This window comes from Cydia strobilella, chromosome 1, assembly GCF_947568885.1.
Source record: "Cydia strobilella chromosome 1, ilCydStro3.1, whole genome shotgun sequence".
Classification (NCBI taxonomy): domain Eukaryota; kingdom Metazoa; phylum Arthropoda; class Insecta; order Lepidoptera; family Tortricidae; genus Cydia; species Cydia strobilella.
The window spans coordinates 2,383,498-2,396,808 of NC_086041.1; the positions used below are offsets into that span (position 1 = coordinate 2,383,498).

Here is a 13,311-nt window from a genome sequence, read left to right on the forward strand (position 1 = left end):
AATACTTTATATTATATTGTTCTCTTATCACAACGATGGTATTGTGAAGAAAGGGAAATCCAAATGAGTCAACTCGAATATATTTAGTACGTTTATCAGACCGTGGGAGACGAGAATCGTGATTTTAATATTTATAAGGAGTTTTCGATTTCGTTTTACGTTTCCACCTTTACTAATGTGTGTGGTGGCTGGTGTACAAAAATCGTGGGTTCAGCATTTCAAATCTCGGTTGTGCTAGCTGTATACAGCAGAAAAAATCGTACTGAAAACCGAACAAGTAAGAGTCGGACTCGCCCACCGAGGGTGGAACTTACTATATACGAGATACGAACTTCCTTAGTACGGACTTTTTATTATTTGTGACATTTTCAACCAAAAGGCAACATTGTCGCTTGTCAATAAGGATGATTTCAAATTGAAGCTGTATGGAAATAGCGCCTTAATTGACAAACGACAATAAGTACACTTTTGATTGAAAATGGCACATTTGTTGTTATAGCGGCAAGATAAATACATCATCTGTGAAAATTTCAACTGTCTAGCTATCACGGTTCATGAGATACAGTTTGGTGACGAACAGACAGACAGACAGCGAAGTCTTAGTAATAGGGTCCCTTTTTTACCCTTTGGGTACGGAACCCTAATAAAAAAAAGATTGTTAGGGTGTCTCAGGTTTTCAGTGGCTCTAACACCGTGTATAGGTCATACTGAGCAAGTTGGTTTTCGCGATTTCGGGGTTGGTCCCATAGTAAAAGTTGCTCAGTATGTAATAGGCTGAATAGGTGAGTGAATAGGCTGTTACTGAACCGATGAGCTGCATCTTAGGCCCTGTCTTCACTTTCCATCAGGTGTGACTAGGGCCAATCGCCGATCAGTTTATAATAAAATAAAATATTGTCTTCGGTTACCGCGATAGTTACTCATGAAATAAAACTATGAAAACGGATTATATCGCGTATATTGAATATTTAATATATATATATATATATATTATTATTATTGTATATTGTTTTATTTTTATTTATTTATGGGTCCGAGGTGTAGGGTTGGAGCCGGCGTAGCTTTATCGCGTATTTATATATATCTTTACTTGAAAATAGTTGTACAACCAGCCTTAAAGTTTATGGTTCATTATTTTTTATATGTATTTTTGCACTTTGTAGTTTTTCCTCAGTCACCCGTTGACAACGAACGCTGTAAAGGGTTCGAAACGTCGGGATGTATAAATTCAATATACGCGATATAATCCGTTTTCATAGTTTTATTGCTCAGTATGACTTATATAATTCACCCCGTAAATTATTGCACGTGACTAAATAAATACCCTGTATAGAAGCTGCCGTCGCCTTTCATCTTAGGTATTAAAAAGATTGCGATTTGCGGTTTATCTATTTAAAAATACAATAAAATATTTTTATTGTCAAAAGCAAGTACAAAAAAGATTTTTTCTACTCGTCGAGTATAATCTGTGTATTACAACTTCACACGCAATACTACAACCTTACTCTTTTCAACGTTGTATAGTCTGGCACTTCCGACTCAAGCATAAGAATTTTATCGATACGGTTTACTCAATTATAAAAATTTTGAAAATGGAACTTCATACATTTTGATAAAATATTTCTTGTTTAAGGAGACTCGATTCAAAGCAAATTAGCCTACTTAAACACGCTGCTGCGTCGCACTGCTTTGTGATTGGTTGGCCAACAATAACATTTTATCTTATGTTGTAGTAGAAACAATTGCTTCATAAGTCAGAAACGTGCATGTGACACCCTTTATATAGCAACATTCCATTACCCTACGAAAACCGCTTAGCATTGCTTGTTAGTCTCCATAGGCTACGGTGGCCAAAATCGAGAAAAAAACTGTCTTAAAATTGAATTTAGCGCGGAGCAGGTACCAGGGCCTCATGAGTTACGAGGAGGTGTCGTTGACCAACCCGCCGGGGGCGCCGGGCCCGCGGCGGCCGCAGCCGGGGCGCGCACGAGTATGAAGGTATCGCGGGCTGCGGCAGCTCGCGTATCTTAGCTGTATAGGTACTTTTGGTTTTGGTTTGGTTTGGTGGTATGATTCTACTAGTTGAAAGTATTATTTTTTTGTCTCGTAGAAAAAGTATTGTATACAATAGTGATATAATCAAGCTTTTCAATCTCGTACCTTAGTTAAGCAACTCAGCAAGCTTCGTTGCTTAAACACGGTACTCGACTGAAAAGCTCTCTATTATATCACGATTGTATAAAATACTATTGAAGTCCGTATTTAATGACCGTCTTGATTTCTTTGTGTGTTTTGATGAGATGTGGTTACATGCAAATATGATTAATGATTACATCTATTAACAAAATTAAGTCGGGAAATAAAAGCCGATTAAATAAAATAATAATGTCGCCGGAAAATTACCACATGTCAATGAACTAGTTAAACTAGTAATTGATAGTTTATATTATTATCTATATTATTATTAACCGCATTGTTTTGTCAACAGAGCGAGCAGACGTCACCGTTCCGGCGCTGGACGACGGGCAGCGGCGCCGGGAGCTCCTACCGTCACCATCACGACCCGCGCGCCATGTACAATAAGGTAGGTCGCCAATAACCAATGGTATAGACAAAGACATAATTTATTGGTAATAAGACATTACAGGTCACAATTTTTAAATTTTTTTTTTTTTTAATTCCTCTGACTCTTTTCTATCGTTCAGCGCGCTTCGCTCACGACTGTTATTCCGAGCAGTCATCAAGGCATAGTCTAGTTAGAAAAAAAACCGGCCAAGTGCGAGTCGGCCTCGCGCACCGAAGCTTCCGTACAAAAAATATTTTTATTATATGATGTAACTAAAAATTTACAGTTTTCGCAATTTTTCCTTTATCTGTGCTATAAGACGTTGCTTCGTACCAAATTTCAAGACTGAGTTCACGCGGGAAGTACCTTGTAGGTTTTGATTCCCTTGCGAGTGTCGAAAATTTGCGGCATAAACGGTTGTATCTTTTGATTGCGTTGGCTTAGAAGTTTGATTTTTTCACAGCTCCAAGGGACAGGGTCAGTAGACCTGAGTATTTGATATAAATTCCAGCTTGATACCTCCACGCTTTCCTGAGAAAAAGGGTCTTGAGTCTCTTGACAGACAGACAGACGGACGGACAACAAAGTGGTCCTATAAGGGTTCCGTTTTTTCCTTTCGAGGTACGGAACCCCAATAAAAACGCGACAGGCGATACATTGGCTTTGTTGGACAGTGCGAATTCTATGCCATAACGTTATAAGGTGCTTTCAGCCTCCGAATCTGTTGGAAGCACTGCTCATGAATGAGCTGCACGTGCTCTCAATAGAGCTGAAATTCGTTATTTCTCTCAAACTCAAATTTAGCTGCTTAATCTTCTACTTTGCACTAATAGAAAACATTAATTATCGTTTAAAAACCTCAAAGCCTGACTACTTTAAGGTCATTGAATAGTTATTCCGATATGATTGAATTAGAAATTTAAAACCGTCCGCTTCGGGCTTTTATTTATTTTTATTTGTATGTACTTATTTTCATATTTCATTTATTTGTTGCAGCAAATAAGCGAGGGCGCCGCACCAGCGGTGCCTGGTGCGGGCGGCGTGGCGCGCTGGTCTTTAGGTCTTGAACAATTGCTGGCAGATCCAGCAGGTGCTGCAGCATTCGCGCACTTCCTCTCCAAGGAATTTGCAGCTGAGAACATTAGGTGAGACTAATAATGGGAAGGGCTGGTCTTTAGATCTTGAACAATTACTGGCAGACCCAGGTGCTGCAGCATTCGCGCATTTAAATCTAAAGAGTTTGCAGCAGAGAACATCAGGTGAGTAAATTGAGTAATCAGTAAAGCTTTGGAACTAGCTTGTGTAGCATTCGGGCAAATTGACGAACTAAATCATAACTGCTTACCATCAGGCCGGCCGTATGCTTGATTGCAACCGACGTGGTATAAAAAAAAATAAGAAAAATCCAGCTCACCCTTGCATCGCCAACTGTCATCCCACAGAGAACTGTCAAACTTTTCATTACAAGCTTTTAACGAACTACGTTTACGTTTGCAGGCATTTAGTACAATCGGCATTTCTTGTAAAATTGATCATCATCATCATATATTTAATAGACTCTTGTCGGTGGAGCGATTTCCATGTATGTCGGTCCTCTGTCTTCTCCTTGACAGCCTGATACGACACGACGTTGAGTTTTTCCTTTACTTGATCTATGTACGTTCTCCTTGGTCTCCCCTCCGTCTCCTTGTCTCGACTCTCCCTTCAATTATGTTTTTGATAAATTTGTCGTGTCGTAGCAGGTGTCCAAGCATCTTTCCTCTGAAAAAAAAAACCTTGTCGGAGTGCACGAAGGTTGATATTGGGTTGTAGCCGCGCGCGTCGCTTGACGTCTTTGGTGGCCAAAGGGTTAACCATAGAACATTTGCATATCCTACGTTAATACTTAATTGTTATCGTTTCCCAGATTCTGGTGGTCCTGCGAGCAATACGCCGCCGCCCCTGAGTCCGGGCGCGCGGCCCTCGCCCAAGAGATCTGGTCACGACATCTCGCGGAAAAGGCGCCCGAACCCGTCAACGTGGACGCCGCTGCGAGGAGAGCTACTGAATTAAGGATGCACCAGACTCCAGCACCACAGGACCTTTTCCAACAGGTGTGTATACCTTCTACCTAGTAGACAGGGGTCGTAGATAGGGTTCAAGAGATCTGGTCGCGACATCTTGCGGAAAAGGCGCCCGAACCCGTCAACGTGGACGCTGCTGCGAGGAGAGCTACTGAATTAAGGATGCACCAGACTCCAGCACCTCAGGACCTATTCCAACAGGTGTGTATACCTTGTACCTAGTAGACAGGGGTCGTAGATAGGGTTCAAGAGATCTGGTCGCGACATCTCGTGAAAAGGCGCCAGAACCCGTCAACGTGGACGCTGCTGCGAGGAGAGCTACTGAATTAAGGATGCTCTCCAGCACCTCAGGACTTGTTTCAGCAGGTGTGTATAAAGACAAGAGTGAGCAGATCGTTTTCAGCTATTTTCCTCCTGAACATGAACACGCAGATGTCAGACAAGTCGAGTGAGTGCAAAACTGGGCTTGATCAATAGCGGCAATGTTTTACCCCTCATATACATCATATACATCTTTGCGTTGCGTTATTTGCACTTCTTTTAATGATAAAATGACGAAGCGACGCAATTCAATAACCACGAAGTGTATTCGACTTTAAAAAGCTACAGGGATTGTCAAATAAACAGTTTTCACTAAAAAAATACAACAGCTAACGGTCATAAAAGCTGCATCCTTCCACTCAATGCCAACACTTCTCTCTCCTGATAACTACTTATAAGAAGTCTTTAACCTCGTAAAACTTAAGTCTAATTTTAAACATGATTATTTGTCCAACAGGCCCAAAAGCAGATCTTCAACGTGATGAAGTTTGACTCGTATCCTCGCTTTTTACGCTCCGGCGTACATGCTGAATGCGCACGCGCTGATCTTCGTGGTCTGCCCGCACCGTACGCGCCGAGAGCGACGCAGCCTGAACCCCCAACTCCTACAAAGGTAAGGATTTTTATTTTTAGGGTTCCGTACCCAAAGGGTAAAAACGGGCTTTATCTCATGAACCTTGATAGCTAGACAGTTGAAATTTTCACAGATGATGTATTTCTGTTGCCGCTATAACAACAAATACTAAAAACAGATTAATATAAATATTTAAATGGGGCTCCCATACAACAAACGTGATTTTATTGCTGTTTTTTTTTCGTAATGGTACGGAACCTTTCGTGCGCGAGTCCGATTCGCACTTGGCCGGTTTTTAATTTAAGTTACGTCATGATGGCCTAAAGTCGAATATATGAGGTATTAAGCGCAAATGGAATGTTGGTGTCAGGCACCAAAATTGTAACAGACTTACCTTTTTACTCAGTTGTTTGGTGAGGCGCGGTTGTTTGATGGTAGTTTTAATAGTTTTTGGGAATAAATTAGATATTTAATCATTAGTTACTGAGCACAATATAAAAAAATTCATAAAGCAAAATCTTTAAAGTCGTCGTCAATAGAACTTGCAAATAATGTAAACAAATATGATTTTTTTTTTTTAATCTATAAGCTTTATTGAAAAGATGACAAATAAAATTTACATTAATTGTATAGAACAAAATTAAGACTACTTATAAAATAAAACTATTAAAACTAAACCTACCTAAAAAAATAAAAATCCCTATAACAAACCCTGACCTCTTGGCAAAGTGCCCATCACGCAGGCAGCATTCCCGCGCTGTATCGCGATAGCATAATATGACAGATTTTGTTAACGTTTGACACATAACCTAACATTTTTACGAAGGTTTTTTTCCTGAAATATTAATAATTAACATTTAATTTAATTAAAAATTTATATAAATAAAATATTTAAGTATATAGAATATTGATAAGGTCATGGTTGTTCTTTTAAAGAGCGAGATTACGAAGTAATGAAGGTAAAATGGTTTGTTTAAATGTTTACATTATTTGCAAGTTCTATTGACGACGACTTTAGTCAAGTATAATTCCTGGCCAACCGTCTAATTTAAGTGGTACCTACAGTCAGCTGAGAGAGAGAGAGGTGATCCCCCTGCATAGAAATTTGTTTGCAGGCGCGGGTCACCTCTCTCTGCAATTGACTGTACATTTTGTAATAATTTACCAAATAATTTTTTTACTTGATTTGCACCTTTGATTAATAATTAATCCAGTTATAGTTACAAATCGGAATGATTACCAGTTCCTTACCACATTAACTGCCAGCGGCCCGCTAGATCGATTTTCTGGCTCTGACTAGAAAAAACGTGTTATCGGTTGCGAACGTAGTACCGCGTAGCTCGCGCTGGCAGGGAATGCGTTAAATTTTAAAAGACCACACTTCTCACAGCCTTGGTCTCTATTGTTTGACATAATTATTGAAAGTCATAATGTAATGATTGTCATATGTGGTATTTTCTATAAAAAGGGACCTTATTGTCGATGGCGCTTACGCCATTATTAACGTTGCTCCGATATAAATACAATGCCGCGCCACGCTGTGCGGCGTAAGCGTAAGCTTTTCATAGAAAATGCCCCATATTATCATTAGTCATAGTTTGGTTTTTCTCAGAAACGCGTAACTTTTCAGGATTGCCATAAAACAAACCTAACCTAACCTATGTATAGGATAACCCTAGGAAAATCCTGAAAAGTTAACGGTTTCGGAATTATGACTAATGATAATATGACAATCATTACATTTTTTTTTATTTTTTTATTAGCCTATTTTGGTGTCCCACTGCTGGGCAAAGGCCTCCCCTCGTTTTCTCCACTCGACCCTGTCATCGCCATTTTCCCACCATTTGGGGTAGAATGCGTCCAAGTCGTCCCGCCATCTTCTTTTTGGTCTGCCTGAACCCCGGCCTGCACCGTCTATGGTGCTCCGTGGGTCCCACTCAGTAACCATTTTGGCCCATCTTTCCGGGTGCATGCGACAGACATGTCCCGTCCAGTCCCACTTAAGCTTAGCGGTCTTGACGCCTACATCTGCAACTCTAGTTCTGGAGCGTAGTTCCGTGTTTCTAATTCGATCAGTTCTACGAACACCTAATATACTACGCTTACATTATGACTTTTAATAATTATGTCAAACAAAGGGACCCCCTCACAGCCTCACTTCTCACCAGCACCCCGCACCCGTCCCATCCAACCAGCCGACCCTGACGATAATAACCGTACGTTGACAGTGTTTTGACGTTGAACAGCTGAAGAAGTCGGCCTCCAACGCGTCGGAGCGGCGCCGCAGCGGGGGCTCGCTGCTGCCGTGGCGGCTCCGCGCCGGCTCCCGGGACCGCGCTCCGGACCAGCCGCCTGTCACTGATGTGAGTGTGCTTCCGTATAGGGTCATTGCACTAGTTTTCGTCCACTTGACGAAATTTGAATATAAACCTATATTGCTGCACAAATGTGATGTTTTCAATTCAACCAAAAGGTACCACATTGTCGGTTGTCGATAAGGTTGATTTCTAATTGAAGCTATATATGTATGTAGAAATAGCGCCTTACTGACAAGCGACAAAGCCAAGCCAAAAGTGCTATGGCGAACCTCGACAAGATCTGGAGGAACAGAAGCATTCGTCGTTGTATGTAGAAATAGCGCCTTACTGACAAGCCACAATAAGCCCTTTGGTTGAAAATGGCTCAAATTTGGACTTGACTAAGTGCACTCCTTAATGTCTAAACAATATATCTACATAAAAATGATATTTCGCAAGTAGAAAATTAGAAATGAAATATATTATTTGCTAATAATGCTAATGAAAAATATAAAAGTGGACGAAAACTAGAGCATGGATGGAAACTAGCGCAATTACCCTATATACTGGCAAACCAATTTGGTAAAAAACTTTGAAATCGCATCCCATAGAAAATTTTGATTAGGGCGAATCAACTTTTACCCACACAAATCTATAACTTCGTTATAAAACACGTTTAAATAATGGCTACCAGCAACAAACCTACATAATAAACACGGTGATATCACAGTTCATTGTCTAATTATTATAATTATTGCGAAATGAATGAACACGAGATGTATACTAACATTAAACAGCCGTGGAAAATCACGATAACCGACACAAATATTTGCCTAACCACGTTTCTTTTCACCAAATCCTTTAAAAACTAACTTTCACTCACTTAAATCGATTGAAAAACACAAACGTAAACATCACCGCGTAAGTGATCACGGAAGAATGAAGTTTCTATGAAACTAAAACTGTTGACGATACTGACCAACTGTAGCCTGTCTTTGTTCAATGGTCTCGCATTGTCATGTATTAGAGCAGTGCAAAACCAGTTTTAGGTACTCAAATTCACACGAAAACCGAGTACCTACAGTTTGTCCCGGACCGGGAGACCGGCAGATACGGGCTTAAGGATGACTCACGTTAGACCGGGCCGTGTCTAGGCCGGAGCTTCCGGCGCTTACTTTTCTATGACATGACAGGTGATCACGTGATGCTTTCCATAGAAAACGAAGCGCCGGAAGCTCCGGCCCGGCCACGGCCCGGTCTAACGTGAGTCATCGCTTATTCGTCCCTGGCAGCAGCGGGAGAATGACAGATATGCACACTTGTCCAAAATGGCGTTTGGCATACGAAGGGTTATTGCGAAATGAATGAACACGAGATGTATATGTGCCGTTTTCAACCAAAAGGTACCACATTGTCGCTTGTTGATAAGGTTGATTTCTAATTGAAGCTATATGGAAATAGCGCCTTACTGACAAGCGACAATAAGTACCCTTTTAGTTGAAAATGGCACATATTAACATTAAACAGCCTAGCCGTGGAAAATCACGATAACCGACACAAATATTTGCCTAACCACGTTTCTGCGCTTATACTAAATATATAGAACGCGAAGAAAATTGACGCCTAGCAGAATATACACAAATGCAAACAATAACGTGGGATTATTCAGTTTAAAATAGATTTCTATAAGAACAATGATTTTATAAATATAGACAACAATATTGCTAGAACCTTAGAGGATATAACCAAACGGAGACGCCTTGTCTGTAATTTTCTGTACAAAAAAGGCGATTTTTGCGGGGGTGGGGAACGTCAAATGTATACGTGACGTAAAATAGCCACGATAAACGTCAGTGTATGACCATTGGCCGACTATTTTCGACAGAGGGGAACGCCTGTTAATGGCTACTCCGTTTGGTTATATCCTCTAAGGCTAGAACGGACAATACTCTGCTTTATAAGTCTTTAGGATTGCAAAATGTATGATATTATTTTTCCTTAAATTATTATTTCTGAACAAAAATGAGACAGGCCGAATTTACCAACTGTAAAAAATATATTGGCCAAAATCCAAATAAATCTATTCTTTTTTTGAAATAATAACACAGACCGATACGAACCTTTTACACTACCTAATTGTTAACAAGCGTTGACAGGTTACTAAAAAAGTCTCGTAATGTCATGGCATGTTATGTCTCGTAATGTTTGCAGTACATTGCTGCTCAATAATTTTTCAAAAATTAATTACGGCGTCATAATTAAGTGTAATTAAAAAAAACATTTAATTATAGTGCGACATAAAAATTTTCAAATTAAACAAAATGAAACTAAAAAAAATCCATATTAAATTGTTGTCATGTTTGAGCATTTTACGTCAAAAATGTGACAGTTACGTAGAAAAAGTGGCGCCCTCAATTTTTTTTTTACAATTTCTTATCGGACTATAATGATTACACGGATAAATTATATGTCTGATTTAATTTATCGCCCGTACTGGATTTACACACTGTATATCTACCAGCCCTGAGGCGTAGTTCCTTAATAAAAGGCCTATCATAATGATAGTCAGTTTTCAGTGTGTGCACCTTACATCATCAATCACCTTATCAAGCCATTGTCTTCTACAACAATATGAACTTTAATCCTTTGTGACAAGACTCATAAATCTCGCTATTTATTTTTACCATTTACCGTATATTAATAGATATGGTTAGAGCTGTTTTATTAAAAGTTTTATTCGCTTGTTTTCTGGTTTTTACGTTTTCGTTATGGATGGTATAGAAAGGATGACAATCTCTTATGGCAGAATTGTTGCAAAAGTGACCGCTTTCAGCAGTAAATAATAGTTCCTAATCTCTCCGGTGGCGCTAGGTAGGCTCTGAGACCAAAGAGTATTTTAATATATAGGAGACTCTATGACATGAACCATAGAGGTATAATAATGTAGAGATGAAACGGGGGAGGGGCAGCAAATAACCCAAACAAATTACGTAGGTTGTTTCTGGTATGTTGTTAGGAATGTTAAAACGTGTTTTTAATTTTGTCGCATTGCGTATGTTCTGTCCCTCACGGTCGCACAAATACTAGGTGTATGGTCTAGGTACTTCAGTGTATGCTGGCGCCGCCTATTTACTGTTTTTACGGTCACTTTTTGATACATGAAGATTAATTTCCTTACCTCTACCTTCCATAGTTTTCGTGGGGCATTGTTTGATTTAGGAATTTACGTGCTTACTTTTATTTTTGGAAATGAGACTAACTGCCAAATTTTCCAGTTTGTAGTTAACAAGTTTTTTTTTATTGACATTGAGTCGGATTAGCTTTTTTCCATTGTGTTGTGTTATAACTGGATTCCAGTTCAAACTAGATTTCTTAGTAAAGGAATATAATTTTATTTTTACTACCTATTGGTTAAATGTATCAGATTGCATATCTAAACTTTTTGCTACATAATTCCAAATACCTGTTTTAGGCACCTGTTTAAAAAGTTAGGTTCGGTATTCTGTATTGTCGTATTCCAACTGCGACTACTTAACTATATACTAAAATATATTATAGATGCCTTTATAACTATTAGAAGTATTCGAACAACTTATAGTTATTTACGATACAAGTCCGGAAAAGAGGAAATGCGAAACGAGTGGCGATAACTGAAAACACGACCGCAGGGAGTGTTTTAAAAATCGACACGAGTTGCGAATTACCTATTCGCACGTGTATCGTACAACGTTTTACAGTACATATGGCCCTTTAAACTTTCGACATATGCACGAAAAGTGCACTTTTACGCACTAGTGCGAGAAAGTAGCACCGTATGTACTGTAAAATTATTTTCAGCTTTTTTTCTTCAGTTTATGCCTTTATAAGCTGTGTTGTTGAGTGGGCGCTTAATTTTCAATAAATCCGTCTTTATTTCAGCTCGTAAAATCGAACATGTCCGGCCAATGCTCGCTCTGTCGCGTCGTGCTGCCCGACGGCGCGTCGTCGGTTGTCGGAGTGGACGCCGCGCTCACGGTGCGGCGGCTGGTCGAGAGGCTGCTGCAGCGGCTCAACCTGCCGTGCCCGAACTATGACGTCATCGTGAGAGACGACCAGGTAACCAGTACAATCCGACATGTCCGGCCAATGTTTGTGTAAACGATGTGTAATTTTATTTTTCGCCATATTTTATGTCTCTTTCTTTTATGTTGCTTTCTTTTTGTCTGTTACCTTCCGTGATTCTCACCTGATGGTCTCATCGGAAGATCAGCGCTGGAAGTCGCCAGCAGCATGCTGAGATGGGGCGATTTCGTAACACTTTATTTTCATGTTCTTTTAATGTATGTCTATTGTCTGTGTGTGTTTACGAATAAAGTATTCTATTCTATTCAATGCTCGCTCTGTCGCGTCGTGCTGCCCGAATGGTCTAGTAGAGCGGGTGAATTGAATAGAACCTTAAGATACCTCAAATACTCAAAGGTTTTCATTCAACATAGCCTGACAACAGGCTAAATCTTAAAAGTAGCACTATTGGGACCGTGCACGACGACAGCGCCGCACAGCGGTTGCAACTATAGGCTCGTATTTCGTCGAAACTATTAAGCGAGAAGTAAATCGTAATAATTTCAATGAAAACTACTGAACGGATTTTTATGCGGCTTTCACCTATGAATAGAGTGATTCTTGAGGAAGCTATTTACACGGATACAGTATTAATAATTATCAAATTAAAATTGGTTATAAGCATTTCATGCAAATTACAATGGTACCTTACACACATCTCAGGAGTAATCGTAAATTAAAGTTCCATTTGGAGCCATATAACTTGTATGAAATGTTAGACGCTGATTCCCATAAGTGCCAATTTTTACCACCTTATGCGCCGCGATCGTTTTACTTACCCCCACCATGTACTTCGCACAGTACCAGTACTGAATGAAATGTATCTTTGTCTTCAGGGTGAATGTTCAAACATCGACCCGTCCCAACCGTCCACGGTCCTAAGCGGGCGCGAAGCCGTCGTTGAGCGTCGCTGCGTCGTCCGCGTTGAGGTCGCGGGGAAGGTCGTCGCTGTGCGATGTAGACCTCAACGCCGCGCCGCGCACGTGTTGAGGCCGGTGTTGAGGAGGTACCTGCCGAGGGCTTCGCGGTACCGCTTGTTGAGGGACGCTGCGCCTTTGCCACTGGATACACCTGTTCAGGTTAGCATCTTGACTTTCTTTCCAATATTGTGGTATAATAATCCCTGTGGGCCCTGTGACTTGTTAGGGAAATATTTTAATGTAACGTTTTACCAAAGATAGATATAACTCCGTAATAGATGGATACAGTCTAAGGAAAAAACGTGCCTCGAAAATCAAGAAAATTTGATTCTCGTTCAGAGGGCGCTACTAGTTTTGGCCTACAGTCGTATAGATGGCGTTGACGGTTTCGTTTGTTATTTAACAATTTTAACGCATATCAGTGAAAGAACATGGGTCAAAATCATAAAAATAATTAATGCAAATAAAA

General features: G+C 40.0%; 1 protein-coding gene across 2 annotated transcripts in view; it reads left to right on the top strand.

Annotated features, from left to right (window-relative positions):
• The window catches only part of LOC134747687 (regulator of G-protein signaling loco), a 139,141-nt gene that overhangs the window by 118,430 nt on the left and 7,400 nt on the right, over positions 1-13,311 (top strand). Inside the window, exons 5-11 of one of the 2 annotated variants that reach the window (XM_063682329.1) lie at positions 2,489-2,584; positions 3,563-3,711; positions 4,473-4,659; positions 5,408-5,563; positions 7,753-7,887; positions 11,740-11,916; positions 12,759-13,001. In XM_063682329.1, coding sequence (XP_063538399.1) covers positions 2,489-2,584; positions 3,563-3,711; positions 4,473-4,659; positions 5,408-5,563; positions 7,753-7,887; positions 11,740-11,916; positions 12,759-13,001 — 1,143 coding nt within the window. The remainder of the gene's footprint in view (positions 1-2,488; positions 2,585-3,562; positions 3,712-4,472; positions 4,660-5,407; positions 5,564-7,752; positions 7,888-11,739; positions 11,917-12,758; positions 13,002-13,311) is intronic. The other variant, XM_063682410.1, reaches the window with a different exon arrangement.